At 44.6% G+C, this 26,308-nt stretch overlaps 1 protein-coding gene across 4 annotated transcripts in view; it reads left to right on the top strand.

The window, feature by feature from the left end:
* anapc1 (anaphase promoting complex subunit 1) overlaps nt 1-26,308 on the top strand; it is a 222,829-nt gene that overhangs the window by 11,654 nt on the left and 184,867 nt on the right. For 2 of the 4 annotated variants that reach the window (XM_078542649.1, XM_078542650.1), the window contains exons 5-10: nt 1,196-1,296; nt 1,967-2,049; nt 6,742-6,815; nt 9,561-9,709; nt 11,223-11,449; nt 14,068-14,277. In XM_078542649.1, coding sequence (XP_078398775.1) covers nt 1,196-1,296; nt 1,967-2,049; nt 6,742-6,815; nt 9,561-9,709; nt 11,223-11,449; nt 14,068-14,277 — 844 coding nt within the window. Of the gene's footprint in view, nt 1-1,195; nt 1,297-1,966; nt 2,050-6,741; nt 6,816-9,560; nt 9,710-11,222; nt 11,450-14,067; nt 14,278-26,308 lie in introns of those variants that run through there. The other 2 variants (XM_078542651.1, XM_078542652.1) reach the window with 2 other exon arrangements.

The raw sequence follows: 26,308 nt of genomic DNA, 5'->3' as shown, positions 1-26,308 counted from the left end.
GCATTATCCTGGGTCTCTGGAATACCAGTCCAGTGACAATACCACTATGCCACTGCCTCCCCCACTGATGAAATATCCTTGATAATCAGGCTTCGGAGTGGCTTGTCATTTTGAGTTTCCTAAGTTTTTATTCTGTATTCATTCTCAAGATGTGAGTGTCTCTTCATTTATTGCCCATGAGAACGCAACAGGGCCTCTTTGCTTCTCCACCTCTCTACTTTTAACGTGCTCCTTAAAACCTACCTCTCCAGCCAAGCTTTTGGTCACTATCCTAATATATCAAATTATGTTTTGTACTGTTCCTGTGAAGCACCTTGATGTTTTGCTATGCTAAAGGTACTATATAAATGCAAGTTGTTGTTGGGCCTAAGCAGCTGATCCTGGGCTAGGATAGTTGCTGATCAGCTCCCCATTATTATGAATGGAGACACTTGCTGCATCATAATGAACCTGGATAGAAGGAGGCTCAAAATGGTGTGGGTCTGCGAAGCCTTTTTTCTAGATCAATATTGATGGGAGTACTTCGAACAGAAAATACAGCCTCTGAGCTTTTTCCTTCATCTCTTTTTGTTGAGACTTTCATAATCCCTGTGCACTGATGGTTTCAGGAGGGTAAACATGTCACTGGGTTCTGGAGTTCTTTCTGCTTGGTTCCAGATAACCTGTAATTCACTGCCTCATGAGTACATGGGCCTTAGCTGGACTAGTGGAGTACCTGCTTGGTGAGCTTACTTGGTTTTGGCTGCACTTTTCATCTTGCTTAAATATCCCAAATCCGTGCCCTTGACAACCCACATTTTAATTTCCTGGCCCTGGGTAAGTAGACTGTGTCCCTCCAGGGAGTGTGCACATTCTGTATTGGACCCCACTTATGTAGATCACTTGGGAATGTCTGTGACCTGTTGTTGGCCATCTGTCATACACCTGAGAGGCCAAGCAAAACATTTATTCATTCATGGGGTATGGGCATTGCTGGCAAGGCCAGCATTTATTGCCAGTCCTTAATTGTCCTGGAGAAGGTGGTAGAGAGCCACCACGTTGAGCTGCTGCAATCCATGGTCAACCTAAATACTTCCAAGCAACATTGTCGTGGTAATGGTTAAAGTTACACTTGACTTTTGTTGTTGATTCCCATTGCTGTGGGCCTGTTTGCTCTCTCAACTCATGAACTGTGATAAAGCTCTTGCTCTTTCAGCTCAAGAGAAGACAGAGAAGTGCGTGTGTATTGTACAGAGATCCTGTGTGAATGTACACACCGTGGATGGGAAGGACTACATTGCCCCATTACCTTTTCAGGTGATAGCTTCTGTTCTTAAACGTTTTTTGGCCAAGGTTCTGGCCTCGACCAGCATCGCGAAATATCGGTTAACCGGTCATTCGTTGCATTGCTGTTTGTGTGATTTCTCTGACTGTAACATTCAGCTAGCTATCAACAATAACTGTTACAACTCAGATAGCAAGATGATAAAGGATAGAACTGGAGCCGAGTCTTGAAACATTTGCAAGCTTTTATTCACAGAGACACATGTTATATGTCGTACAGCTCCAACCCAACAACTACAGTTTCAGCGTGCTCCTTTGAGCACAGGTGAGTCCCCAATTAATGCCCACCACCAGAATACAATTAAATACCCAATTAAGATACAGTTCAAGTGACTGCACTTCAAAGTAATTTTGTTTTAAATGAAGTATTTTGGGACGTTGAGTGATATGATTAAAAAGCTATACGAACATAAGGTCTTTCCCTCTTAAATGACTAGGCTGAAAGGAAATGGCGACGATATTTAACAAGTTGGGACTATCTCAGCAAGAAAAGAAACCACTGCTATAGTTTTGTAAATGTTGGCTCATGGTTTAATGCTATTGAAGCAAACTGGATCAAAGCTCTTTCTGAAACTTGGCTTAAAATACACCACTTTGCTTTGTAAATAAGTTGTTTAAATAATATTTTCCTATCTCCTTTTAGGTTGCAGATGTTTGGGCAACCAAATATGGGTTAATTTTTGAGCGCAATAACCCTGTGCAAGAAGTACCTTTAAGTCCTCTGAGGTAGGCAACTAAAAGACATACACTTGTGCCTGAGATTAATTCTGTTTAAGTTGCTCTTGTAAGTTTACTGCTCTTGTAGTTTGACTTTGTTCAGTTTTCATAAGATAGATTTTGATGAAGAAGGACCTTTCATCCTATTTGATCACATTTTTGAAGAATGCCAATGCTGCCACTTTACCATTTCTTTTAGTTAGTTGGAAGATACAGTCTTAATTTGGACCTATCCATTGATAACATCAATTGAGCGCTGTAGCGATTGAGTTTGGGGAAGGGTGTGTAGGGAAGGGCGCTGGCTATATTTTGAGTAAGGAAGAAGTTTCTCAGTCAGTTTTGCTATGAGGTGCTCTGTTTGTAAGCCCAAAAAACTGATCTATGTAAGGGAAACAAGCTCACAATTTAAATGTGGTTTGTGATTCAAATTTTACTTTCTTCACTCACCTCTAGTCACCTATTTTGCTTTCTAATGGACTACATTATGCGATCCAGTTTAACACAAGCTGACTTACAATTTTATGCCATTGGTGCATTTAATTTTCCAAAATGCGCTAAACTTAAATAAGGGTAATTACAAATGAATGAGGGCAGAGTTGGCTGGAGTGGACTGGGAAAGGAGTTTAGCAGAAAAGACAGTTGATGAACAATGACAGATGTTTAAGAAAATGGTTCATGATTCACAGCAAAGATATATGCTGGTGAGGAAGAAGGATTGTAGGAAGGGGATAAACCGACCATGGTTAACCAAGAAAGTTAAGGATAGTATCAAAGTGAAAAAAACATAGAATGTGGCAAAGATTAGTGGTAAACCAGAGGATTAGGAAAGTTTAAAAAATCAACAGAAGATGACCAAAAAAAAAAATGAAGAGGGAGAAATTAAACTTTGAGGATAAACTAGCAAGTAAAGTAAAAATGGACAGTAAGAGCTTCTTTAAATATATATAAAAAGGAAGAGAGAGGCCAAAGTCAATCTAGGTCCCTCAGAGAATGAGGCTGGGGAAATAATAATGGGGAATCAGGAACCAGGCAGAGGAGTTGAATAAATACTTTGCAACAGTCTTCATGGTCTTCTTATCGTGTCCACGGACAGTCTATACATGGCCCAGCCGGAACTGGACACATTTTTGCGCCTTGTTGTTGAATTCGGCAAGATCTGCAACAGTGCAAGGTTCCTCTAGCGATAGACATTGCAGGAGATGTTGCATAGTCTGTGGCTCAGTTCCACATTCACAAGTTGTCAGGCAGGTTGTATATCCCCATTTGCTTAGTGACACCTTTGAACAACCTACACCAGTCCTAAGTCTGTTAAGGCACTTCCAGGTTGCCCAGTCTTCATGGTAGAAGACACGAATAGCATACCAACAATACTAAATAATCATGGGGCAAAAGGGGGAGAGGAAATAAATACAATAACTATCACTAGAGAAAAAGTACTAGGGAAAGTAATGGGGCTAAAGGCTGATAAGTCACCTGGACCTGATGGGTTGCATCCTAGGATATTAAAAGAATTAGCTGCAGAGATGGTGGATGTACTGGCAGTAATCTTCCAAGAGTCCTTAGGTCCTGGAAAAATCCCAGAGGATTGGAAAACTGCCAATGTAGCGCCCTTATTCAAAAAGGGAGGGAGACAAAAAACAGGTAACTATAGGCCAGTTAGCTCAACATCTATGATTGGGAAAATGTTGGAGTTTATTATAAAGGATGTAATAGCAGAGCATTTAGAAATGCATAATCTAATCAAGCAGAGTCAGTATGGCATAATGAAGAGGAAATCATGCCTGACAAATTTATTAGAATTCTTTGAGGAGGCAACAAGCAAGATAGATAAAGGGGAACCAGTGGATGTAATATATTTGGATTTCCAAAAGGCGTTTGATAAGGTACCACACATAAGGCTACTTAATAAGATAAGAGCCCATGGTGTTGGGGTAGTATATTAGCATGGATAGAACATTGGCTAACTAATATAAGACAGAGAGTTGGGATATGGGGGCCATTTTCAGGATGGCAATCTGTAACTAGTGGTGTGCCACAGGGATCTGTGCTGAGGCCACAATTATTTACAATATATATTAATGGCTTGGATGAGGGAAATGAATGTACTATTGCCAAGTTTGTGGATGACACAAAAATAAGTGGGAAGGCAAGTGGTGAGGATGACACAAAGAGTCTACGGAGGGATATAGACAGGTTAAGTGAGTGGGGAAAAAGGTGGCAGATGGAGGATAATGTGGGAAAGTGAGAGGTTATGCACTTTGACAGGAAGAATAGAGGAGCTGAGTATTATGTAAATGGGGAAAGCTGCAGCACAGAGGGATTTGGGGGCCCTCATACATGAATCACAAAAAGCTAACATACAAGTTCAGCAGGTAACAGGTAAGGCAAATAGAATGTTGGCCTTTATTTCAAAGGGAATGGAGTATAAAAATAGGGAAGTCTTGCTAAAACTATACAAGGCACTAGCTAGGCCACACCTAGAATACTCTGAACAGTTTGGGTCCCTTTATCTAAGGAAAGATATACTGGCATTGGAGGCGGTCGAGAGAATGTTCACTAGGTTGATCCTGGGGATGGAGGGATTTTCTTATGAGTATAGGTTGAGTTGATTGGGCCTGTAATCATTGGAATTTAGTTGAATGAGAGGCAACCTTATTGAAACATAAGATTTTTAGGGGGCTTGACAGGGCAGATGCTGAGAGGTTGTTTCCCCTTGTGGAGAGCCTAGGACCAGGGGGCATATCCCCTGGTGGAGAGCCTTAGACCAGGGGGCATAATCTCAGAGTACCTTCTCTGAGGTTAGTGAATCTGTGGAATTCTTTACCGCAGAGGGCTGGAGAGGCTGGGTTTTTAAGTATATTCAAGGCTAAGATAGATATTTTTAATTAGTAAGGGAATCAAGGGTTACGGGGGAAAAGGCAGGAAAGTGGAGTTGAGGATTATCAGATCAGCCACGATCTTATTGAATGGTGGAGCAGACTTGATCGGGCGAATGACCTACTTCTGCTCTTATGGTCTTATTCTACTGTTGTGGACAGATGGTGAGTGTCAGTAAGCTGTTTGACCAGAGAGAAATTCACCCATAGGAATGACCTGTCTGCCTTTGCCTGGTTTATGTTTCCATGTACTTGCCATCAAAGAGCTGGTGGGGGTGCGGGTAGGGGTGGAGGTTCGGGTGGTGATCACTGGATAGGGAATGGGGATCTTAGTTAATTTCTTGGACTCCTTCTCTGCCCTCTGAACTGAGAAGTCGGCACACACCAGCAACTCGCTTTGTTTGTGCAGCTCACTGTTGCACCACTGTGCCATTGCTGTGTTTAACTTGATCCATCTTTCAGCATTATGACCAAGTGAGGAGGAGTGAACTGGCTCTGCTTTCTTCAACCTTCTCGGCTGGTTGCAACAAAGGTTTAAGTTTTTTTTTTCACGAGTAGATGCCTTTTCAAATCCAAATGTATTTAACTGTTTATACAGTGAACAATAAGGAGTCAGTCAAACAACGCTTTCTTGAGTTAAAGAGAGAGCAAATTTATCAACCACTAAACCCGAGAAAAACAAATAAAAATTCAACATCGCACACACACAGGTACGAGAAATAAGGGAAGTTAGAGTCCAATAAAAAAAAATGCAGTCAAGTGTCCTTTGATTGTCTTTGAGGCATAGATTTTAAAACATTGCGGCTGTTTTGGATTAGCGGGTTTTGTGGATGTGACCAGATGTAGAGGATGTTGCAATTATTATGTAATCTTGGTTCACTGGTAGATTTCTAGTAAAGCTGAATTCCGAACCAGTTAATATATTTGTTCCAAAAGAGAGAGAGGCAGAAAGCACAGCTTTTCAGCTTATTTCCCCTGCTGAAAACTTCCTTGACATCGCCAGTGTCACTTGCAAACTCTCTGCAGTAGCTGCAGCCCAGCCTGTTACACTTCACCCATTGTGTATTTCCAAGGGGTTTTGGGTGGAGCTGCCTGTGGCAGCCATTGACGAGTTTCGATGAGTCACAGAATCACACAGTGCAGAAGAGGCTCTTCGGCCCATTGAGTCTGCACCGACACATGAGAAACACCTGACCTACCTACCTAATCCCATTTACCAGCACTTGGCCCATAGCCTTGAATATTATGACGTGCCAAGTGCTCATCCAGGTACATTTTAAAGGATGTGAGGCTACCCGCCTCCACCACCCTCCCAAGGCAGCGCATTCCAGACCGTCACCACCCTCTGGGTAAAAAAGCTTTTCCTCACATCCCCCCTAAACCTCCTGCCCCTCACCTTGAACTTGAACACAAGTGACTGACCCTTCAACTAGGGGGAACAGCTGAGTCACTGAACTATAGGAAATGTCTCTCTTGTCACATCCTCCTGAGGGTATCTTGGTTGCTTTTTCACCTTCACTGGGAAGGTGGCTTTGCATTTTTAAGTAATTTGTTCTATTTCATTTCAAATTGCAAAATTTCTAGTCAGTTGAAAGATGAAAAGTAATATTTTCAAAAAATAAAGAGGCATAGCCTCATGACATCACTAATGACTCAGTTCACAGGTTGTGGCGAGGTTGGAAGATTCAAGGCAGGGCAAAACTTACTTCATTGTCTGATCAAACTCGCTCTTAAATTTCTTGAACGATCTTCTTTGCAATGGGGGATGTTATGCTAAATGGCACTGTGCCAAAGTTGCTAACCATTGCTGTGTAACTGGTTGCAGGGAGCCACTACCTACTATGTTCAGCATGCTGCACCCACTGGATGAAATCGCACCCCTTGTATGTAAGTCAACAGGTGAGGATGACATTAAGTAGCAAGTTATAATTTGTGGCTGATTCTGTTTGGGGGTGGGGGGGTGGGGCTACTACTGAGAGGATTTGTGATGCGAAATGTATGGGGTGGTTAGTGATATTAAAGGGTAATGATCAAACAAGGAAACAATGCCCGTCAGAGCAGTTTTAGTGAAGCAGACACAGTACTTGAATTCACCTCAAACGTTCCCCAGTTCCCCACATAGGGGAGTTCCCAGTCTCAGTTTGGGGACAACTGGGGAGCTGTTTTTGTGGAGGGACCAGCAAATGTGAAATAAATCTTGCACTGACTAAAGGGCGAGGACGAATGATGAGTAAGTACCGTGTATATGTGTGGGGTGACAGGCGGAGGGAAGTAAAATATCTCAAATTCACACAGATCCAATTAATTCCACTCCCCTACTCTTTCCTGGTAGGGCTGCAATTTTTTTTTTTGAAGTATGTATCCCGTCACCTTTGAAAGTTACTATTGAATCTGCTTCCACCAACCTTTCAGGTGGGGAGACGGTGGCAATATCACTGGACTGGTAGTCGAGAGGACCAGGCTGATGCACTGGGGGCATGGGTTCAAATCTAAATCATTTCAGCTGGTGGAATTTAAATTCATTTAATAAATCTGGAATATAAGTCTTAGTATATATAAGATTCGGTACTGGTGGCCATGATGATTGTCACTGATTGTTGTAAAAACCCATCTGGTTCAGTAATGACCTTTCGGAAGGAAATCTGCCATCCCTGCCTGGTCTGGCCTACATGTGACTCCAGACCCACATCAATGTGGTTGACTCAACTGCCCCCTGCAAAGTCTAGCAAGGCACTCAGTTCAAGGGCAATTAGGGATGGGCAACAAATGGTTGCCTTGCCAGCGACGCCCACATCCCATGGAAGAATAAAACAAATAGTGCGTTCAAAATCATAGGAATTCGGCATAACATAAATTTTCCTCAATCCCCCCCTCTTGTTCTTTTGCCAATTACTTGAATTTGTATCCTCTGGTTACTGATTACCACCCTCCCCCAAACTGGTGGAAATAGGTCCTCCCTATTTACCCCATCAAACCCCTCAAAATTTGAGCACTTCTGTTAAATCTCTCCTTAACTTTCACTTCTCTAAGGGTAACAATGCCAGCTTCTCTATAGGTAAACATGTTACCTTGTTTCAGCTTAATCTGTGCAGTATTTACAGTGTTGTGTACTGAGCACGGTATAGAACTGATCAGAGAGCTTGACTGTCCTCTTTTATTCTGGAGACACATTCATTGGTGACAGTGATTCTACAATGTACACCTGTTCACTTGATGTAAAATGTGCTCCATTTGTCCTTCAGGGTGGATAATTACTCAATTGTGGAGTTCGTGGATGTGCATTTGCTCTGAAGCTGAGAGCTTCATTTTAACCAAACTGCAAGCATTTATGACATTGTCAGCTCAGGCACAATCCACATTGATGAGAGAAGGACAGGGCAGTGGGGAGAGTCCAGCTATATGTTTGCTCTCCATTGGAGTCCTGGACTTCAATGTTTCCTTTCAGTCTTTTCCATTCTTTCCCTTCCTTCCATTTAAAAGTATAACCTGGGCATATCGATTACCTTTATTAAAGGTAAAGCTCAAATTTAATCACAGTTTACATCATTGGGGTTAAGTGCATAATTTATAAATATACACATTGGTTTTATTTAAAGATAAATTGCAACTCTGCTGAAGTGAACATATTTTTAAGGACCGGAAGCAATCACAGGAGAAGGATTATTAGACTGAATGCTAAGTTAACAAAATTTACAAGCTGAGTATTAGAGAAGAAATTTTAAATGTAAATTGAGCAATCAAAGCACCTGTAAGTGTTCATTAGCAGTAGATTATTCACACTTTAAATATTTTTGCATAAGCAATGCAGTCAGAGATTAACCGTTATTTGCAGGAAGAAAATAACTTTAGAATTATTAATAATTATGCTAGTATATTTTTAAAATATTGGGACGTAACTTGCAAGCTCCCCAGCGTTGGATTGCGGGAGGTCGGGGCGGGGAGGGTGGGGACACCCCAAAGTTGCACTGGGGAACCCTGTTTGGAAGTTCCCAGGTAAGGGTTTGCGCAGCAATTGCCCAGAAGTTCAAAGTTCCCCTGCACTGGGAACCATCCAAAAATGCGATTTAAATCGCAAACTTTGGATGGTTCTGATTGTTTTACACAAATAGTTACACAGAAAATGTTAGAAGAATGGAAACCTCTTCTAACTTCTGGGTAACTGTTGTACTGGCCCCCACACCCCCCCACTCTATTCCTTAGGTCCGACCCCCATCCACTTGCAAGACTGACCTGATCTCCCCCCCGCCTGACAAAACAGGCCCGCCCTTCCCCCGGCCTAGTGACCCCCCCCCCCCCCCCCCCCCCCAACCGCCTAGGACCCTCCTCCCACATGCCGACCTGACTCTGTTTTACCCCCTCCCCATACCTGAACTGTGGACCCCCCCAAACATCTTTTTTTCCAAGCCTGAACTGAACCATCCCTCCCCTCCACCCCCTGGGCACTGATTGCCACTCCCAGGAAGTTATAGCCTAATTTTGGGACCATGTGATGAACCTGTTTTTAAGTTGTCTGCCCTTGAGTTTGATATCAAATATTATTGATAATAGTTGCAACTATATAGTGTCCCACAACTTTGCTGACGTCACAATGTCATTTGTACAATAACTTGCAACAGGATTAATTTACTCTTTTCTCCTATTCAGTAGCCGTGACCAATATAACAAGAGTACAGTATGTTGCTGACTATACGCTGAAAATCGTTTTCTCCAGCTCGACTCCATCAATCATCATGACTTATGACACAGCCCAGTGCCTGCATGCAGTTTGGGCATTACGCAAAATTAAAACTGAGGTACTTATTCTGTAGAGTGTTTTTTTAAAAACATTTATTCTTGCTCCCCCTTTTCTTTCTCAACTTCTGGCTCGAGAAAAGTAGCTCCACAGATTCTACTGTCGTTTTCTAGGGATCCCGGGAGGTGGAGACACACACAGCTCTGTCCTGGTTAAAGTTTGGTTATAAAATCAGAGAAATATATTAATTACTTATTTTTATATAGCATAGAAAGCACAACCCACGGGGCTTGATAGGGGTGTGAGATCCTGAGCCAAAGAAGGGGGCATTGAGAAGGTGACCAAAGGCTTGGTCAAAGTGCTGGTGTTTTAAGGAGGTTCTTAGTGGGAGCTGAAGAGAGGTGGCGAACTTAAACAATTGGCTGACAGTTGACCAGCTGGACTATTAAGCCTGCAACACAGTCATGATGGCTGGAGTTTTATGATTAAACTCATGCTTCCTCTTTCCCTCTTCCCCTTCCCCCAGAGTCATGTAATCTCTCAGGTAGGCGCTGAGCAGGACAATGTAATGGAGATGGAAGCAAGCAATCTTTCTGAAAGTGATGATATGGGATCAGAATCTCAGCTCATGGTCTAATTGGATACCAAGGTGGTCAACAGTCTGAGATGATACTGGCTCTGTGGCAGAGTCAGTGGCAGGAAGCAGGGTTTGTGGTGGGTCTGAAGGTGACTTCAGTCTTTTTCAATGTTCAGCTGGGAGGTTGGGTATCTAATTTTAACGTGGGGCCTGGGGTATGGTAGCATAGTGGTTATGTTATTGGGCTAGTAATTCAAAGGCCTGGGCTAATAACCTGGAGACATGGGTTCAAGTTCCACCCTGGCAACCGGGGAATTTAAATTCAGTGAATTAAGTAAGCCGGGAATACAAAGCTAGTCTCAATAACGGTGACTATGAAACTATTGGATTGTCGTAAAGCCCCATCTTATTCACCCATGCCCTTTAAGGAATGAAACCTGCTGTCCTTACTTGGCCTGGCTTACATGCAACAAGGTTCACACTTTACTGACCCCTTAAATGGCCCCAAAAACCCACTCTGTTATATAAGGATTGACAATAAATGCTGGCCTTGCTCGTGACACCCACATTTCATCAATGAATAAAAAACATAACTAAGAGGATAATAAAATGTCCTCCACTCTTCTGTCCCTGTTAATCTGACTGTATTTAGAGATTCTTTCTTCCTCAAACCCTGCACCACTCTGACTTCCACGGAGGCTATGTGGGAGCCCAACTGTTCCAGGATACCTATCACTTTAAGCACTTAGAGGATTTAAGTGACAGACGGTCTCAGGAGAACCCTCCACAAATAAGTGACTAATTGCACTACTCAATCCCATCCTATTGGATGGTAACAATGTCACTACCCAGTTTGTTTGCCCCTGGTCTTGGTCAGTGATGGAAAACCTTGTTAAGTAATGTAACATGTTCCAACAAGCTGGCCTCTGTCTTGTATTGATACATGTTTGCCATATCTCTTAACGCCAGGCATAAACTCTTGGTATTCTCTCAACAGGAGCAAAACACAGTTCTAAGGTGTCCCAGCACTTCAGGAACCCCTCAGCAGATTGTCACCAGCAGTTCCCTGACTGCTCACCTCAGAAGCGTCTCAAAGGGCGAGTCACCTATAGCTTCTCCGTTCCAAAACTTCTCCTCCTTTCCGAACCAGAACAGATCTACAGTCTCACCTGGTGCACACTCTCGCTCCCACTCTCCTTCCATTTCAAATATGGCGGCTCTGAGGTGAGCAAACGTAACGGTTATCAGTGAACAGTTCGATAAATTTGTGGGAGTTTTGCGATGTTCATTACACAAAGAAGATAAATACTTTTGGTTCTTCTGGTGTTAGTAATATTGCTGAAGCCTACCCACTGGGGTCTTAGTTGTCCTACCAAATCGAGAACGTGGTGGTATTGTGTTGGGGGACTATCTCGATGCAGAGTTGATGTTGCAGTAAGTTTTCTGTATCTGTGTCATTTGGTAGTACAGAACTTGAATATTGCTGAAAAGAGAGACACGTTGCCGAAGATTTTCGAGTTGCACTCACCAGAACAAATGCTAGAATGCCAAATTTCAACCGATCACAATTTATACTACAGGGGAAAAGGGTGCTGATTGCTTGGCAAGTCAACTCTGGCCAAGGCGTTGCCATGGAGAAAGGAATATATTCAATCCTTGTGCCTTTTTTAAATAACCCGGGAGCTTGGGGAGCCTATAGTTCCCCGTTCATTTCTCCATGGCAACACCTTGGCCAATCAGAATCGGCTTGCTGACCAATCAGCACCTTTTCTCCTGAAGTATAAATTGTGACATTGTCTAAAATTTGGCGTTCTTGCATTTGTCCTTCTGAGTGCAAAATGAAAAGCTTCAGCAACATGCCTTCATTTTAGCAATATATCTCTGTGTGTACTTTTTGACTTTCCAAGGAATGTGAACATGGAGATTTTGAAAGCCCATTGCTTCGCCTGTGTTTCATCCATGGCCTGTGCTCTGTTCCTGGAGCCATTTTCTCCCCTTGCTCCACCCACGTGCTCACACCAGATTTGAAGTAATCACTCAGAAGTCCCCGCCCTGTGCCATTGCCAGCTTCTGCTCAGGATATTAACTCGTAAATGTAAAGCATTTCACCTTTCCCTCTCTTTTACTATTCTTCTCTGTCTTTGCCATCCCCTTCCCAGTTTTATTTAGATTTTTCACATAACATTTCCTTAAAAGCACTTTTTGGGATTCCAGCTTTCCTCATGCGCTAGTATTTTAAAAAAAAATAATTCCAGGAATCTTCTTTGTTAATAGTTAGCCTACTTGAGATGCAGCATGTAACTCCTGTAACAACGGCTTTCAAAGGCACTAAATGGAAAAGCACCATTTACCCTTAAACTTATGCTCACGACCTGGCTGCTTTTCCCAAAGATAACAAAGAAAACAGAACCCTGCATCCGTCAGTTTCCAAGTGGAATACTTAAAAACTAATTGTGCTCAGCTTTGCCTGTCTCTCAATTTGTTAGGGTTAGGGATTTTTCATTGAGTATCCGACCTCTCCTAAGCTTAATTCGGAACAGAGAAAAGTATGAAACTCACCAAGACTCCTTCAACAGTACCTTTCATACCCATGACCTCTACCACCTTGAAGGACAAGGGCAGCAGATGCATGGGAACACCACCACCTGCAAGTTCCCTCCCAACCACACACCATCAACATGAACTGCAGTGGTTCAGGAAGCCATCTCACCACCAACTTCTCGAGGGCAATTGGGGGTGGGCAATAAAAATGCTAGTTTAGCCTGTGACACCCATGTCCCATAAAATAATTTAAAAATATGCTAGTTTGTCACCTTGCAGAATGATTCAAGCATTGTACCAGTAAGCTTCCTTGTAGCATTGCCTCCCTTTTCTCTCACACAACTGCTTTACATATCCTAAGCTGAGCTGACTGCTTATTAATGACTCCTCCCGTCTCTCCCCGCCCCCACCTCCCTTCAGCGTAACCCAGGACCCAGAATGGTGTTGATATTAAACGTTTGTTCTTCCCCTTTTTCCTACCACCTCGTCCAGTTAACCACTCGCAGCAACCTTTGTCCGACTCTTCCTTTATCATTTCTCGCACAGAGACTTCATGCTGGACATCCACCCCACTCTATTTGTTTCTTTACTGAGTCCAGTACCATCACTGTCATATTGATATGTTCACACACATTGACCTAATTTAAAATGTGGCAATTTTTCCCATGATGACCTGCAATTATCAACCTCCTGCTGCCACTGTTAAATTGGTGGATGGAGGAAGGTGGGTGGGGGAAAACAATGCATTAATAAGTATGAAATTATTTTATATCTTTAAAGAAGAGGAAAAAGACAGTGAGAACAATTGAGTGCCTCCCTCCTCTTCCTATTGGTGTGAATTTGGCTAAGCTATGCTGAGTTGCAAAGGTGGGTTGTGCAGATTCCATTCCTATTGATACATATAGGCGGAATAGCACCTTTTGAATAGGGGTATCAATATGGAGAGCAAAGCTCTTTCTCCCTGTTTCCAGCATTAATGCCCTGGATCAGCAGCTTGAGCATCATTAATGATGCCCTAGATAAAAGCAAAATACTGTGGTTGCTGGAAATCTGAAACAAAAAGAGAAAATGCTGGAAAAACTCAGCAGGCCTAGCAGCATCTGTGGAGAGAGAAACAAAGAGTTAACGTTTCGAGTCTGTATGGCTCTGAAGAAGGATCATACGGATTTGAAACACTAACTCTGTTTCTCTCTCTCCATTAATGATGCCCTGTTGGAGAGACACTGCCAGATTTTCGCCTGTTTTCTCCATACCTCTCGTGGAAGTACAACTCATTTTGTTGCATCTCTTTGTCTTTCCAGTCGTTCTCATTCCCCGTCCCTGGGAGCTTCATCGTTTTCAGGCGTGCAGCGGTTCAACTTATCAACCTACACCCCGTCTCCAAAGCGTGGTCGAAATTCCCACTCACCAAACAGCACTCTGAGTGACTCCCTGCTGGTGCCTGAAACTGAGCCGGTCATTCCGGAGTTGTGCCTTGATCACTTATGGACTGAAAGTATGCTCAACATGAGGTCAGTCAAGGTTTTTGTCACGGTTTCTTTTCTCAAGAGCTGTTTTACAGGGGGGACAGTGGTAATGTCACTAAACTACTAATCCAGAGGCCCAAACTAAGCATAAGATATAGGAGCAGAAGTAGGCTATTCGGCCCATCGAGTCTGCTCCACCATTCAGTGAGATCATGGCTGATCTGATAATCCTCAAATCCACTTGCCTGTCTTTCCCCCATAATCCTGATTCCCTTACTGATTAAAAATCTATCTATCTCAGCCTTGCACATAGTTAAAGACCCAGCCTCTGCGGTAAAGAATTCCACAGATTTATTACCCTCTGAAAGAAGAAATTCCTCCTCATCTCTGTTTTAAGTGGGCGACCCCTTAGTCTGGGATTATGCCCTCTGGTCCTAGACTCTCCCACAAGGGGAAACAACTTCTCAGCATCTACCCTGTCAAGCCCCCTGAGAACTTTATATGTTTTAATAAGGTCGCCTTTCATTCTTCTAAACTCCAATGAGTACAGGCCCAACCTACTTAAGCTCTCCTCATAAGAAAATCCCTCCATACCCGGGACCAACCTCGTGAACCTTCTCTGAACTGCTTTCATATATCTTTCCTTAGGTAAGGGAACCAAAACTGTTCACAGTATTTTAGGTGTGGTCTAACTAGTGCCTTGTATAGTTTTAGCAAGACTTTCCGATTTTTATACTCCATTCCCTTTGAAATGAAGGCCAGCATTCCATTTTCCTTCCCTATTATCTGCTGAACTTGTATGCTAGCTTTTTGTGATTCGTGCACGGTGGCCCCCAGATCCCTCTGTGCTGCAGCTTTCTGCAGCCTTTCTCCATTTAAATAATATCCAGCTTCTCTATTCTTCCTGCCAAAGTGCATAAACCTCATATTTTCCTACATTATATTCCATCTGCCATGTTTTTGCCCACTCACTTAACCTGTCTATATCCCTCTGTGTAGACTCTTTGTGTCATCCTCACCACTTGCCTTCCCACCTATTTTTGTGTCATCCACAAACTTGGCAATAGCACATTCACTTCCTTCATCCAAGTCATTAATATATATCATAAATAATGGTGGCCCCAGCACTGATCCCTGTGGCACTCCACTGGTTACAGGTTGCCATCCTGAAAATGCCCCCACCGTATCCCAACTCTCTGTCTTATATTAGTTAGCCAATCCTCTATCCATGCTAATATACTACCCCCAATACCATTTTTTTAATTCATTCACAGATGTGGGCTTTGGTGGCTACGCCAGCAGTTATTGCCCATCCCTAGTTGCCCTTGAGAAGGTGGTGGTGAGCTGCCTTCCTGAACCGCTGCAGTTAATGTGGTGTAGGTGCACCCATGGTGCTGTTAGGGACGGAGTTCCAGGGTTTTGACTGAGCGACAGTGAAGGAACGACGTTATATTTCCATGTCAGGATGTTGAGTTATTTGGCGGGGAACGTCCAGGCAGTGGCATTCCCATCCATCTGCTGCCCTTGTCTTTCCAGATGGTTGTTGTCGTGGGTTTGGAAGGTGCTGTTGAATGAGCCTTGGTGAATTTCTGCACTGCATCTTGTAGATAGTACACACTGCTGCTACCGTGTGTCAGTGGTGGAGGGAGTGAATGTTTGTGGATGTGGTGCCAATCAAGCGGGCTGCTTTGTCCTGGACGGTGTCAAGCTTCTTAGTGTTACATAGAAGCTAGGAGCAGGAGTAGGCCATTCGGCCCTTCGAGCCTGCTCCGCCATTCATTATGATCATGGCTGATCATCCTTGTGGGAGCTGCATTCACCCAGGCAAATGGGGAGTATTCTATCATACTCCTGACTAGCGCCTTGTAGATGGTGGACAGGCTTTGGGGAATTGGGAAATGAGTTACTTATCACATGATTCCTAGCTCCTGTAGCCACATTATTTATATGGTTAGTCCAATTCAGTTTCTGGTCAATGGTAACCCCCAGGGTGTTGATAGTGGGGGATTCGGTAATGGTAATGCCATTGGGCATCAAGGGGCGACAGTTGGATTCTCTCTTGTTGGAGATGGTCTTTGCCTGATATTTGTCTGGCATGACTGTTACTTGCCAGTTGTCAGTCCAAGCCTGGATATTGCCCAGGCCTTCTGCCTTCGGACACGGACTGCTTGAGTATCTGAGGAGTCGCGAATGGTTCTGAACATTGTGCAGTCATCAGCGAACACCTCCCATCCCTGAGCATATGGCGGAAGAAAGGCCATTGATGAAGTAGCTGAAGATGGTTGGGCTGAGGACACTACCCTGAGGAACCCCTGCAGTGATGTCCTGGAGCTGAGATGACTGACCTCCAGCAACCACAACCATCTTTCTTTGTGCTAAGTATGACTCCAACTCGTGGAAAGCTTTCCTCTTGATTCCCATTGACTCCAGTTTTGCTTGGGCTCCTTGATGCCACACTTGGTCAAATGCGGGCTTGATACGGGCAGTCACTCTCACCTCACCTCGGGAGTTCAGCTCTTTTGTCCATGTTTGAACCAAGGCTGTAATGAGGTCAGGAGCTGAGTGGCCCAGGCGGAACGCAAACTGGGCGTCAGTGAGCTGGTTATTGCTAAGCAAGTGCCTCTTGATAGCACTGTTGATAACCCCTTCCATTACTATACGGATGTTCGGGAGTAGACTGGTGGCGCGGTAATTGGACGGGTTAGATTTGTCCTACTTGTTGTATACAGGACATACCTGGGCAGTTTCCTACATAGCTGGGTAGATGCCAGTGTTGTAGTTGCACAGGAACAGCTTGGCTCAGGGCGCAGCAAGTTCTGGAGCACAAGTCTTCAGTAATATTGCCAGAATATTATCAGGGCCCATCGCCTTTGCAGTATCCATTATCTTCAGCTATTTCTTGATATCACGTGGCGTGAATCAAATTGGCTGATGACTGACATCTGAGATGCTGAGGGCCTCTGGAGGAGGCCAAGATGGACCATCCACTCGGCACTTCTGGCTGAAGATTGTAGCAAATGTTCCATCTCTATCTTTTGCACAGCTGTGTTGGGCTACTCCATCATTGAGGATGGGGATTTTGTGGAGCCGCCTCCTCTAGGGAGTTGTTTAATTGTCCACCACCATTCATGACTGGATGTGGCAGGACTGCAGAGCGTAGATCTGATCCGTTTGTTGTGGGCTTGCTTAGCTCTGTTTATCATTTGCTGCTTATGCTTTTTGGCATGCAAGTAGTCCTGTGTTATAGCTTCACCAGGTTAACACCTCATTTTTAGGAATGCTTGGTGCTTGAACCAGGGTTGACCCCCTGGCTTGATGGTAATGGTAGAGTGGGAGATATGCTGGACCATGAGGTTACAGATTGTGTTGGAGTACAATTTTACTGCTGCTGATGGCCTACAGCGCCTCATGGATGCCCAGTCTTGAGTTGCTAGATCTGTTCGAAATCTATCCCATTTAGCACGATGGTAGTGCCACACAACATGATAGAGGGTATCCTCAATGTGAAGTCGTCTCCACAACGACTGTACGGTGGTCACTCCTGCCAATACTGTCATGGACAGATGCATCTGCGGAAGGCTGGTTGGTGAGGATGAGGTCAAGCATGTTTTTCCCTCTTGCTGGTTCCCTCACCACCTACCACAGTCCCAGTCTAGTAGCTATGTCATTTAGGACTCAACCAGCTTGGTCAGTAATGGTGCCACTGAGCCACTCTTGGTGAAGGACATTGAAGTCCCCCACCCAGAGTACACTCTGTGCCCTTGCCACCCTCAGGGCTTCCACCAAGTGATGTTCAACATGGAGGAGCACTGATTCATCAGCTGAGGGAGGGCGGTAAGTTGTAATCAGCAGGAGGTTTCCTTGCCCTTGTTGGACCTGATGCCATGAGATATCATGGGGTCTGGAGTCAATGTTGAGGACTCCCGGGGCAATTCCCTCCCGACTGTATACCACTGTGCCGCCACCTCTCCTGGGTCCGTCCTGCTGGTGGGACAGGACACACTCGGGGATGGTGATGGTGGTGTCTGGGACATTATCTGTAAGATATGATTCCGTGAGGATGACTATGTCAGGCCGTTTCTTGACTAGTCAGTGAGACAGCTCTCCAACTTTGGCACTAGCCCTCAAATGTTAGTAAGGAGGACTTTGCAGGGTCGATAGGACTGAGATTGCCATTGTCTTTTTCGGTGCCTAGGTCAATGCCAGGTGACCCGCACATGGGCTCTCAACTTACCAAGTAGCCTTATGTGTGGTACCTTATCGAACGCCTTTTGGAAATCCAAATATATTATACCCACTGGTTCCCCTTTATCTCTCCCGCTTGTTACCTCCACAAAGAATTCTAATAAATTAGTCAGGCATGATTTCCCCTTCATGAAGCCATACTGACTCTGCTTGGTTATATTATGTATTTCTAAATGCTCTGCGATTACATCCTTTATAATCGGCTCTAACATTTTCCCAATGACAGATGTTAAGCTAGCTGCCTATAGTTACCTGTTTTTTGTCTCCCTCCCTTTTTTTAATAAAGGTGTTACATTGGCAGTTTTCCTATCCTCTGGGACTTTTCCAGAATCTAAGGATTCTTAGATTATTATTACCAGTGCACCCACTATCCCCGTAGCTACTTCCTTTGATATTCTAAGATGCAACTCACCAGGTCCAGGGGACTTAGCGGCTTTAGCCTCATTAGTTTCCCTCGTACTTTTCCTCTGGTGATAGTTATTGTATTTATTTCCCTTTGGCCCCTTGGTTGTTCAGTATTTTTGGTATGCTATTAGTGTCTTCTACCATGTAGACTGATGGAAAGTATTTATTCTGCGATTTTCTGGTTCCCCATTATTATTTCCCCAGCCTCATTCTCTAAGGGGCCTATGTTCGCTTTAGCCTCTCTCTTCCTTTTTATATATTTAAAGAAGCTCTTAGCATCTGTATTCATATTACTTCCTAGTTTACCTTCAAAGTTTATTTTCTCCTATTATTTTTTGGTCATCTTTTGTTGGTTTTTAAAACTTTCCCAATCCTCTGGCTTACCACTAATCTTTGCTACATTGTATGTTTTTTCTTTCACTTTGATACTATCCTTAACTTCCTTGGTTAACCATCGTTGTTTTATCCCATCCCTAGAATCCCCCTTCCTCACTGGGATATATATTTGTTGTTAGTCAAGAAATATTTTCTTAAACGTTTGCCATTGTTCATCAGCCGTCTTTTCTGCTAAACTCCTTTCACAGTCCACTCCAGCCAACTCTGCCTTCATTCCTTAGTAATTACCCTTATTTAAGTTTAGCACAGTTGGTTCCGACCCACTCACTCTCAAACTGAATACTAAATTCTACCATGTTATGGTCACCGTTTCCTAGGGGTCTTTTACTCTGAGATAATTTATTAAACCTGCCTCATTACACATTACTAGATCCAAAATAGCCTGATCCCTGGTTGGATCCACAGCACATTGTTCTAGGAAACTGCCCCAGATACCAGCTTTGATTCTTGCTCATGGCTACCTCTGCCAATTTGATTTTCCCAATCTACATGAAGATTAAAGTCACCCATGATTAATGTACTGCCTTTTTTACATACCCTCGTTATCTCCTGATTTATTCTCTGTCCTACAGTATAGCTACTGTTAGGGTGCCTAAAGATTACTCCCACCAGTGTTTTCTTCCCCATGTTATTTCTCACCTCCACCCATATGGATTCTACACCTTCCAATGCAAGATCATTTCTTACTATCATACTTATTTCATCTCATGCTAACAAAGCTACCCCACCACCCTTTCCTTCCTGCCTGTCCTTTCAAAAAGTCACATACCCCTGAATATTTAGTTTCCAGCTTTGATCTCCTTGTAACCATGTGTGCCATAAGATCATACCCATTGACCTCTATTTGTGCCATTAATTAATTTATTACGTTCTGAATACTATGTGCATTTAAGTAAAGAGGCATTAATTTTGCCTTTTTACCATTTTTTTTCCCCTTTGACCCTATTTGCTGCTGTTTTTTTATGTTTATACACTGTCCCTTCCTGTCACACTTGGGTATCATTACCTAAGTAGCTGGCCTGCAATGCTGCCATATCCTTTTGCTTTGTAAGCCTACGTATCCCCTCTCCAGAGCCCTCCCCCCACCTATTTATTTTAAGCCCTCTGTACAGTCCTAGTTATTCGATTCGCCAGGACACCGGTCCCAGCATGGTTCAAATGAAGCCCATCCCACCGGCTATCCCAGTACTGGTGCCAGTGTCCCATGAACTGAAACCCATTCCTCCGTCACCAATTTTTGAGCCACGCATTTAACTTCTTGACTTTATTAACTCTATACCAGTTTGCCCATGGCTCAGGTAGTAATCCTGAGGTAACTACCTTGGAGGTTCTGCTTTTTAATTTAGCTCCTAACTGTTCAAATTCTTTAAGTAGAACCTCCTTTCCAGTCCTATCAATGTCGTTGGTACTAAGGTGGATGACAACAACTGGATCCCTCCTCTCCAGCCCTAAGGAGATGTCCTTAACCCTGGCACCAGGCAAGCAACAAAGCCTTCGGGGCTCAAGCTGACGGTTGCAGAGAACAGTATCTGTCCCCCTAATTATACTGCCCCCTACCACTACTATATTCCTTTTTCCTCCTACCCCCACCTGTACCATGGTGCCGTGGTCAGTTCGCCAAGGCTCCTCGAACACCACCCCCTGGGTCCCCATAACTGCCTCAACTGCAGTCACACCCTCCTGACCCTGATTCCAGACCAAATTTGAATTACCTAATTTGAGGGGTATGACCGCTTCCTGGAGCAAAATGTCGGGTAACTCCCCCCACCCGACCCAAAGTTCCTCGAGCTGCAAACACTTATTACAGATGTGTTCACTCTGGATCACCCTGGATGATCAGCAGCTCCCACATGCTGCATCACCCATCCTGCCATCACTATCGTATTTAATTTATTAATTAATTAATGACTCTAATATTCTTGCTCTTTACATTTGAAGAATACTTGCTTTTTACACTTTAATGCAATTAATTTTTTTTACACCAGCCTTTATATCTGCCCTGCCCCTCTCTCGCCGTTTTAGCTGCGCCGCCCCTCTCTCGCCGTTTTAGCTGCGCCGCCCCTCACTCACCGTTTTAGCTGCGCCGCCCCTCTCTCACCGTTTTAGCTGTGCCGCCCCTCTCTTGCCGCTTTAGCTGCGCCACCCCTCTCTCGCCGTTTTAGCTGCGCCGCCCCCTCTCGCCGCATTAGCTGCGCCGCCCCCTCTCTCGCCGTTTTAGCTGCGCCGCTCCTCTCGCGCCGCTTTGGCCGCGCCGCCCCTCTCGCCGTTTTAGCTGCGCAGCCCCTCCCTCGCCGCTTTGGCCGCGCCGCCCCTCTCGCGCCGCTTTGGCCGCGTCACCCCTCTCGCGCCGCTTTGGCCGTGCCGCCCCTCTCCCACCACTTTGGCCGCACCGCCCCTCTCGCGCCGCTTTGGCCGCGCCGCCCCTCTCGCGCCGCTTTGGCCGCGCCGCCCCTCTCGCGCCGCTTTGGCCGCGCCGCCCCTCTCGCGCCGCTTTGGCCGCGCCGCCCCTCTCGCGCCGCTTTGGCCACGCCACCCCTCTCTCGACGTTTTAGCTGTGCCACCGCACTGTGGACATGGGTTCAAATACCACCACGGAAACTGATGGAGGTTAAATTCAGTCAGTAAAAATCGGGAATATAAAGCTTGTGGCAGTAATATTGTGGCTGTAGCTATCATCAATTGTTGTTAAAACCCATCTGTGTTCACTAGTGCCTTTAAGGGAAAGAAGTCAGCCATTCTTACCCGGTCTAACCTACATATGACTCCAGACCCACAACAATGCGGTTGACTCTTAACTGCCCTCTGCAATAGCCCAGCAAGCCACTCAGTTCAAGTGCAATTAGAGATGGGCGAAAACACTGGCCTAGTCAGTGATGCCCACATTCCATGAAAGTATAGAGGAAAAAAAAAATCCAAGGCTACTTTTAGAGACGTAGCCAATTCAGGGATAAAAAATAACTTTTATGTAAAAACCTTTCATGTTTTCAGGACATGAAAAGGTGCTTCAAGGTTTGTGAATTATTTCTGACACACATATACATACAATAAACACAGCAGCCAGTTTGTGCATGGCAAGTCCCACAAACAACAATGAGATAAGTACCTTGTTCGTATATTTTAATGGTGTTGGGTGAAGGATGGATATTGGCCAAAACAGTGGGGAACTGCACTGCTTTCCTTCTGGAATACAGTAGTGTCATTTATGCCCATTTGAACAGGGCCTCAGTTTACTGTCTCATCAGACAAAAGACATTTTTGACAGTGCAGCATTCGCTCAGCATTGAACTGAAGAGTCAGCTGAGATTTTGTGAAGTTTCTGCAGTGAAGTTTCTACAATTGTCAAATCCGGAGGAGAAATTTATATCACTGAGTTGTAGCTGCACTCAAATAGATGCTTTTCTCTGAGCAAGCTGTGTATATTTTTATCTTTTCTTTTAATTTTCTGGTCACTTTGTGCAGCATTCCAGCTGAAGAGGAACTGAATGTGTGCTAATCAATGGCCACTGTCTCATTTTGCCCTCAGAAAATCAGTTTGGTTGCCTGATCCATCATTCTTTTTATCTATATTTTTCTCTTGCTTGGTAAGGTGGTGATTTTTAAAGATTTATTCATGGGATGTGGGTGTTGCTGACTAGACCAGCATTTATCAGATATAGACCATCCCTAATCACCCTTGAGAAGGTGGTGGTGAGCTGCCTTCTTGAACCACTACAGTCCATGTGGTGTAGGTACCCACATGCTGTCAGGGAAGGGATTCTAGGATTTCGACCCAAAGACAGTGATATAGTTCCAAGTTGGGATGGCGAGTGACTTGGAGGAGAACATGCAGGTGGTGGTGTTTCCATGTGTCCGCTGCCCTTGTCCTTTTAGGTGGTAAAGATGGCAGGTTTGGAAGGTGCTGTCAAAGGAACCTTGACAATTTGCTGCAGTGCACCTTGTAATTAGTACACACTGCTGCCACTGTACACCCACGGTGGATGGAGTAAATGTTTAAGGTGGTGGGTGAGGTGCTGACCAAGTGGGCTGCTTTGTGCTGGATGGTGTCAAACTTCCTGACTGTTGTTGGAACTGCACTCCTCCAGGCAAGTGGAGAGTATTCCATCACGCTCCTGACTTGTGCATTGTAGATGGCGGACAGGCTTTGGGGAGTCAGGAGGTGAGTTACTCGTCACAGAATTTGTAGCCTCTTAGCTGCTCTTGAAGCCACAGTATTTATATGGTTGGTCCAGTTAAGTTTCATCAAGGGGCGATAGTTAGATTCTGTCTCTTTCTTGTCTAGTGCGAATATTATTTGCCACTTATCAGCCCAAGCCAGGACTTGCTGCTTGCAGACGTGGATTGCTTCAGCATCTGAGATGTTGCGAATGGCGCTCAACACTGCAATCATCAGCAAAAATCCCGACTTCTGACCATATTATAGAGAGAAGGACGTTGATGACACAGCTGAAGAAGGTCTAGGACACTACCCTGAGGAACTCCTGCAGCAATGTCTTGAGGCTGAGATGATTGGCCTCCAGCAACCACAATCACCTTCCTTTGTGCTAGGTGTGACTAACTAGTGGAGAGTTTTCCTTCAATTCCCTTTGACTTCAGCTTTGCTAGGGCTCCTTGATACCATATTCAGCCAAATGTTGCCTTGATGTCATGGGCAGTCACTAACCTGACCTCTGAAATTCAGCTCTAGTCCATGTTTGTACCAAGGCTGTAATGAGGTCAAGAGCCAAGTGGCCCTGGTGGAACCAAAACTGAGCATTGGTGAGCAGGTTATTAGTGAATAATTGTCGCTTGACAGCACTGTCGGCATGATACCACTTCTACCACTTTGCTGATGAGCAAGCATAGACTGATGGAGCAGTAATTGGCTGGAATAGATTTCTCCTGCATTTTGAGGACAGGACATATCTGGGCAATTTTCAGTTTGTCGAGTAGACGCCAGTTTTGTAGCTGTACTGGAACAGCTCGTTCTGGAGCACAAGTCTTCAGTATAATTGCCGGGATGTGCTCAGGGCCCGTAACCTTTGCTTTTTCCGGTGGGTTCGACTGAATTAAATTGGCTGAAGGCTGGTATTTGTGATGCTGGGGCCCTCAAGAGGAGGCTAAATTGGATCATTCACTTCTGGCTGAAGTTGTTTGTAAATGCTTCAGCCTTGTCTTTCTCATTGATGTGCTGGACTCCCCCATCATTGTGGATGGGGATGTTTTTGGAGCCTCCCATTCCTCCTCTTAGTTGTTTAATTGTCCACCATTCACACCTGGATGTCTCAGGATTGCAGAGCTTTGATCTGATCTGCTTGTTATGTGATTACACTGTTCTGTCTAATGCATGCTGCTTTTACTGTTTGGCATGCATGTAGATCCATGTTGTAGCTTCACCAGGTTGGCATCTCATTTTTAGACATGTCTGGTGATGCTCCTGGCTTGCTGCCCTACATTTCACGTTGAATCTGGGCTGATCCCCTGGCTTGATGATAACAGTAGAGTGAGGGATATGGCAAGCCCTGAAATTACAGATTGTGATTGAATATAGTTCTGCTGCTGCTGATGGCTTACAGCACCTCCTGAATGCCCTGTTTTCAGTTGCTGGATTTGTTCTGAATCCATCCCATTTAGCACGGTGGTCGTGCCACACAATGTTTTCAATCTGAAGATGTTACTTCATCTCCACAAGGAATGTGTGGTGGTCACTCCCACCACCACTTTCGTGATCGGATGCATCTGTGACAGTTTGGTGAGGATGAGTTCAAGTATGTTTTTCCCTCTTGTTGGCTCCCTCACCACCTTCCGCAGGCAGAGTCTAGCAGCTATATCCCACAGGACTCAGCCAGCTCGGTCAGTAGTGGTGCCACCAAGCCACTCTTGGTGATGGACATTGGAGTCCTCCACCCAGAGTGCATTCTGCGCCCTTGCCACCATCAGTGCTTCCTCCAAGTGGTGTTCAACATGGAGGAGCACTGATTCGCCAGCTATGTGAGGGCTGTAGGCGGTAATTAGCAGGAGGTTTCCTTGCCCATGTTTGACCTGATGCCATGAGACTTCATGGGGTCCAGAATCAATGTTGAGGACTCCCAGGGCAACTCCCCACTGACTGTGTGCCACTGTGCCTCCACCTATGTTGGGACCTGACACACCCAGGGCTGGTGATGGTGGAGCCAGGGACATTTGGCTGTAAGGTATGGTTCAGTGAATATTTCTATGTCAGACTGTCATCTGCCACCTGATGTTAGTGAGGAGGACTTTGCAGAGTCAGCAGGGCAGAGTGAGACTTTCTCGTTTCTGGTGCCTAAGTCAATGCCAGGTGGCCTATCTGGTTTTATTGTTGTTCAACTTTTCTTTAGTGGTTTGATAGAACTGAGTGGCTTGCTAGGCCATTTCAGAGGGCAGATAAGAGTCAACCACATTGTTCTGGGCCTGGAGTCACACCTAGGCCTGGCCAGGTAAGATGGCAGACGTCCTTCCCTTAAAGGACATTTGTGAAGCAGGTGGGCTTTTACACAACAATTTGTTATTTTCGTGGTTACTGTTAGCTTTTTATTCCTGATGTATTAATAATTGAATTTAAATTCCACCAGCTGCTGTGGCGCATATGCCCAGGCCTTTGGATTACTAGCCCAGTAGCATTACTACTATGCTGCCACTCCCACATTACCATTTGTGCATTAAAGATGCTAGGAAAATGGAAGTTGCTGTTCTATTGGAAAGGTGAGAGACTGGCTGTCACGTTAACCTTTGCTGAAGCTTGTTCTTGAGTTTTAGTTTCACAAGACAAAGGATTTTTTCATTTGTAAGATGTTGCTACAGGCATGCTGGAAACAGTTTCTGCCCAATAAGAGTTTAGGACAGAGTGTATTTATTCTTGGCTGACGGGGGTTGGAGGTGACAGGTGTGGAAGCACCCTTTCTTCAATCAATTATCTCGCTTTATAAGTCTAGATTCTATTTGTTGTATCATGGAGCAGAATATTACTGGGGTTGGGTGGGGGACTCTCAGTTCGTGTGGCACTTTAACTGCAAAAATTGTGATTTTGACCTGA

The sequence above is a fragment of the Cetorhinus maximus genome, chromosome 5 (assembly GCF_964194155.1).
Source record: "Cetorhinus maximus chromosome 5, sCetMax3.hap1.1, whole genome shotgun sequence".
In the NCBI taxonomy this organism is placed as follows: domain Eukaryota; kingdom Metazoa; phylum Chordata; class Chondrichthyes; order Lamniformes; family Cetorhinidae; genus Cetorhinus; species Cetorhinus maximus.
This window is presented reverse-complemented; position numbering and strand designations above follow the sequence as displayed.